Source organism: Rutilus rutilus (assembly GCF_951802725.1).
Source record: "Rutilus rutilus genome assembly, chromosome: 9".
Lineage (NCBI taxonomy): Eukaryota > Metazoa > Chordata > Actinopteri > Cypriniformes > Leuciscidae > Rutilus > Rutilus rutilus.
The window spans coordinates 38,994,811-39,000,467 of NC_140223.1; the positions used below are offsets into that span (position 1 = coordinate 38,994,811).

The following is a 5,657-nucleotide window of genomic DNA, read 5'->3' on the forward strand; positions in this document are numbered from 1 at the left end:
GATAATTTGCCTAGAGTGTGGACTATCTTTCAGCCAAACTTTAACTTAGTCATTACATAAAACGACTCACCCTTAGACAATCTCAGTCAGATTTAAAGTAAGCATGTTCTATCTATATTTAGTGTGTCCGTGGGTTTAGTCGAGTCTGCTATAGGTGAAGGGGGTTGTTGTGTATTGGAGCACTGAGAGGGAGGGCGAGATGGAGGAGGAGAGGAGGAGGGGAGGAGAAAGACAGAATGGACAAAAGTTGAGTGGAGGAATGTGAGTTTGTCTGAAGGGGAATAAAGGCGTCCTGATGGGAGAGAGTTTTGGAGGCAAAGGGAAAATCTGACAAAAATACGCGTCGTGATTCCAAAAATAACAACTCTGACTGGCTGGAAAACTCTGGAGCGCTTTTTTGGTTTTGGCTTCTCACGCTTCAATAGCTTACTTCGCGTTCAGGATTACTAAAACTTTTTTAGCTTTAAAAAAAAAAAAAAAAAAAGTTTACGCTGCTTTTGGAAACAGATTTTGATGACAATTTTGGGGACGACCTGACAGCTAACTATTTTGAACTTGAGGATTCGAGTTTTCCTCAGTTTTTTTTTTTCTTCTGAAACTTTTTGAAGTTGAATAAGGAATCTGCCAGAATCGCTCATCTGTGGGAAGTTGAAGCGCTTCAGCGCTGGAGCGATGCGATGATGATGATGCGATCTGAGTCCACCGTCACTGAGTCCCACACGACACCGAACCCGAACCCGAAACCAGACAAAAGAATGACCGGGTCGAACCTTTTCACTCTGTTACTCTTGCTAGTGTTGCGCCTCGGGTCCGCGGAGCATGTGTCAGGTACGAGATTTGTGGATTCAAAACTTTTTCAAGTCAATGCATTAACGTTTCAAAGGTTTCCTGAGCTTCACCCTGATTTAATATTAGTAGGATAATCGTTAAACAGTGGTCTGAAAAATTATTTTCAACATGTTTGAATGTCATTGCATTAGAAAACAAGAGTTAAGGATGAAGGTAAAGTATTGTGAGGCTTTTTATTTGAACATGTTCGTAGTTAAATATAAACTACATTGCAGTGAGACTGTGAACTTGAGGGGAACGTTTTAGTCACTAAAAACGGCCAAAGTAAAATACAAATAATTGCAATTCAGACAAATGAATACAGTTTTAAGAAATGATATTGTGACTAAAGTGTCCAAAAACTTTTTGGGGCCCATACAGCATCTTTTAGATCTCATACATTGATGACAAAAACAAATAAACAGTGAAAGATGCTTGACAACATTGGCCAATGTTCACTCTGAACACATGTATGTACTTTGCTCTATTTATGTCACACCGGTTTTGCTCAGTGGCTAGTTTTAGAAGTTTGTCTGATATTATTATAATTATTCAAATTTTCAAAACAATGGGTCTGTTTTCATCTGACAGAACAAAGCTAAATCCTACATTGAAGGAGGGGCCTGAGGTATATCTTGAGACAAGAATATCTTATAGACTTGAGGGTGGGCTCTTTTGACTTAGTAAGGTTCGTAAGAAACCACCCCCTAACAACACCCTGACAATAACATTGCATGACCTTAGCAACTAGCCATCCTAGCAACCACACTGCATCATGTGTGACTTTTGCACAACCAAGCATCATTTACATTTTCCTCAGGATCTGTAAAAGTTGATTGCAACACTGTCTTGCTCAAGATAATGGGTTTGAGTGTTTACCAGATACAAACTTAGAGTTGTTTCAAGTTGTCTATGAGTGGCCCTTATGTGTGCTGTCAAATTGAGCGAAGAATCTGAGTCTGGCAGAGCGGACACTTGTCAGACTCTCCCATCAATTCTCCCAGACTGTGAAGACGGGCAGCCTAAACATGCAGCGTGGATAATGTGGGGAAGTGGGGACCGGTGAGGGATTTCAGAAAGAATGTGACTCAGGGGCCATGCTGAATCAGACAGGGGAAATGATGGATTGGGTTTGGGGCAAAGGGACGGATGAGGGGATGAATTGAATGAAGAATGGAATAAAAATCCACGGGAGGAGACTGAGTTTGGCGGACAAGTGAAAACATAAAGGAGGAAAGAAAAAGAGATTTGTGTTAGACTGGGCCGATAATGGAGAGGGGTGCTCTCCTGCGGGTTAGTAGTTGTCTTTGACAGGTTTTTACTGATGAGAGAAACACCATGACATTTTACAAGACTGTACAATATAGTGTTATGGAGGAAGTGCTAAAATGAAATCAAAATTGGCCCTATTTTCTTGCTTATTGCATTCATTTTGTCAACTTTTAGGAGTACACTGTATATAGATTACATATAGTTGGCCTTAAACCTAACAGATATGTCATGGACTAAAAGATACAATTTTGACAAACTCAACTGATCATTGCAGAACTTCCATATACAGGACACTTTTCACAATACAATCTGTTCTCACTGGAAAGATTCTTATTGTTGAATAGTCAAGAATACAGAAGTTTCTTCTTGATGAACTAACAGTTTCTTTCGAAAAATATGCAACATCAGGAAAAGTACATCAGGACATCAGGAAGCTGCATGCACACAAAGAGAGTTGAGGTTAGTGTTGACTGCCCACTTTCAGGCCATCATAAAAGGAGAGATGGTAAAAAGAACTAGTGAAGCTAAAAGCCACTAGGCTATAGCAATATATATAAAAACTAGCTATGACAGGAGGGTTTTAGTGGGCCTCATTTTAAACATCAACTTGGGACTCACATCTCTGAGTGTGTGTGTGTGTGTGTGTTCTCCTAAACCTTCGCTGAAAGATTGACTGTGTCAACATGTTGTTCACACCATTCATATTTGAACAGACTCCAGATGCATTGTAAGAAATGTAAAAAAAAAAAGTTTGTGTTTCTGTTGAGTGTGCCCCTGAATGTGAAGAGTGGGCTGAAGTTTCCGAAAGTCAGTCCTTTTTCTTGTTGTTGAGAAAGTAGGCCCATATAGAAGAGGGATGATTGCGTTAGTGCTTTGGATGCCATATCCGACTGGGTGAAATAATTTTCATAGGGTCAAAGGTTAAAGGGTCAGGGCAGTGTCTGACAGCTTTGAAAATCCAAAACTTGAGTTATTAACACTTTCAGTCATTTGTGAGAAAACGCTTTCTTCATTGACGAAAATTTCTAGCTTTTTCACTGTTATATGGTAGGGGGCGCTATTACACATCTTCTGAAAGAGCGCTGAATCTCCGGATCAAAACACAGGCGGGATGCAGGAATAAGCGATAGCAAATGTAAGCAGATGCATATGTAAAATAACGCGATCATCAACATTAAACAGCATATAAATCAAAATAGCGTAATGTTACTGAATGAAATGTCGACCCAGGACGAGCTATAGGACTGTGAAGCTTTGAGGGTGTTGATGAACTCGATCTACTCCATCTGTGTTTGATCATCATTCTGAATCTGATCCAGATGTAGTTTTTTGCTAAAAATGTTGCTTTTTTATGAAACTCATACCCACATTCAAGTGTTGCTAAAAAATGAATGCAATAAAACGTGTTTTTGTTTTGTTTTTTAAAGCAGAAGCTCAGTTCTTTCTTTTTGATATACTGCATGTTCAGATATTCATACAACAAAATATTCTGGGGGCCATGAAAATTGGGTGAAAATGATCAAAAAGCGGTGGCTGGCAACTTTTTTTGTTTTAAATCGCTGGCGGGGAAAGAGTTAAGCCGGAAGGAATTCGGAATGAGTTGCATCATCCGAAGCTAAACTACATGGATCTGGCTGGATTACATGCCTCTGGTATCTCTCAGGCTTCAGCTGCAGAGCTTGTTATCCACTCCATGCTGACAAAAGAATTTAAAACATTCCAGTTCTTCAGGCAGATGGGCATGCAGTGGAAAGTGGCCCACCGTGGCCAAGCTGATGTGTGACAGAGAGCTGATTTGCAGTGTTACCGTCTTATTTTGTTGTGTTTTTGAATGCCTCGCCCACAAAATCAGTTCACAGGCATACCCCACTGGCATTGAAAAGGAGGTTTGTCTGATAAGTTCATGTGATGTTCACTTGGATTGAGAGACAACGAGGTAAAAAAAAACAACCTTAGATTTAAATGGAAGGGCCTGAGCCATAGCATTGACACTTTGGGGTGAACTCATAGTAACCCCTAAGAAGAAGGGTGGTTTTTAGCCCATGTCCTGGACTCAACACACCTGATTCAGCTTATCAGTGACACTACAAGATAGGTGTGCTAGATAAGGATCAGGGCTGGGAAACACTGAGCCCCACAGAGAAACAACCTAAAAATACTTACAACACCTTAGCCACCGCATACCAATGACCCTAGCAAGAACCACGCAATGTTTTCGTCAGGGAATGTAAACAGATATTTTTTTTGTAAGTCATGATTTTTTTTTTCTTTTTTTTCTGATGGATGAACCCTTTCAATATGATAACCGGCTCTTCAAACATCAGCAAATTGCATGACCAAAACAGCACCATGTTTTTGTGGCCATTGTAGCGCTTTGACGTACTCTGGAGCACCATGTAAAAGTCTTGCCGTGGCAATTATTTAGCACTATGGTATATTTCAAATTACCAAAGATTTGCTTAATTTATCTTACTCTTCAAAACTAACACAGGTTGTGTAAGCTGAAGTGATGGACTTGACTTTACCTCTGACTTAATGATTTTTCCATGGTCTTCCTGCACTGCGCAGGGCTGAGTTTCGTGGAGAGCCCTGGGAATGTGACTTCCTCTCTGGGGAAGGCAGTGGAGGTTCAGTGCGTCCTGCGAGCAGACGGGGTGGACCATGGACCGCTGGACGTGATCTGGCTGAGGGAGGGACAACCGCTGCACTTTGCTGAGCTCAACCAGATGCAGGTCCCCGTAGATGAAAACAGCTGGCTGGTTATCAGTGAACTCAAGTAGGAATGCCGTCTTTACCGTGCATATCTGTTTCTTTTGGACATTTACACTGCCATTCAAGTGAATTGGTTTTTCTGTTTCCTCTGTCCATGATTGGTGTTGGCACCATTACTTTTATAACTAGCGTGTTGCGCATTATTGCGGTAATGCCTGATAAAAGGACTGAATTACTTTAAATAGTCAGTAATAGGACAAACGTTAAATAGGACAGTAACGTTATAGTTACTTTACTTGCTACTTCTGAATGTAATCTCATTACATCAAATTTCATTACCTGTAACCTCCAACACTGATAATACCCAGCCCACATAATATACATGAAAAAAAGTTGTTGTTTTTAAAACAACCTTGTGCTTTCTCTCAAGCTGATTGGTACAATAGCTCATGGGTCCGATCCTCAATGAACACACATACTGATCAAACTGAAACCTTTTTAAGGTCTGAAATTTACTTTGAGAGAAAAGTGTTTGCCAAATGAATACATCAAAATGTGACTACAATGTCAGATTAAAAGCATCCACTTTCTGCTTACAGGATAGAGGAGGTAACGCTCTCAGATATGGGCTCCTATCAGTGTGCGGTTTACTTCGATTCAGAGGAGACATTATCCAGTGAGGGGCACATCCAAGTAGAAGGTATTGTCTTTCTTTAGTGTATGTTACTTAAAATGCAATGTTCTCTTTAAATTCACATGGGCTTTGTGATGGGAATATATGTGCAGAGAGGTGGAAACAAGCTTTGGGAGTCTGGCCTGGGTTGAGACTAACAATAGACTGTACT

At 40.4% G+C, this 5,657-nt stretch overlaps 1 protein-coding gene across 1 annotated transcript in view; it reads left to right on the forward strand.

The window, feature by feature from the left end:
- Window positions 1–227: 227 nt before the first annotated feature.
- axl (AXL receptor tyrosine kinase) overlaps window positions 228–5,657 on the forward strand; it is a 38,180-nt gene continuing 32,750 nt past the window's right edge. The window contains exons 1-3 of the mRNA XM_084419675.1: window positions 228–828; window positions 4,669–4,876; window positions 5,412–5,512. Of these exons, the coding sequence (XP_084275801.1) occupies window positions 678–828; window positions 4,669–4,876; window positions 5,412–5,512 (460 nt within the window). The 5' untranslated portion in view covers window positions 228–677. The remainder of the gene's footprint in view (window positions 829–4,668; window positions 4,877–5,411; window positions 5,513–5,657) is intronic.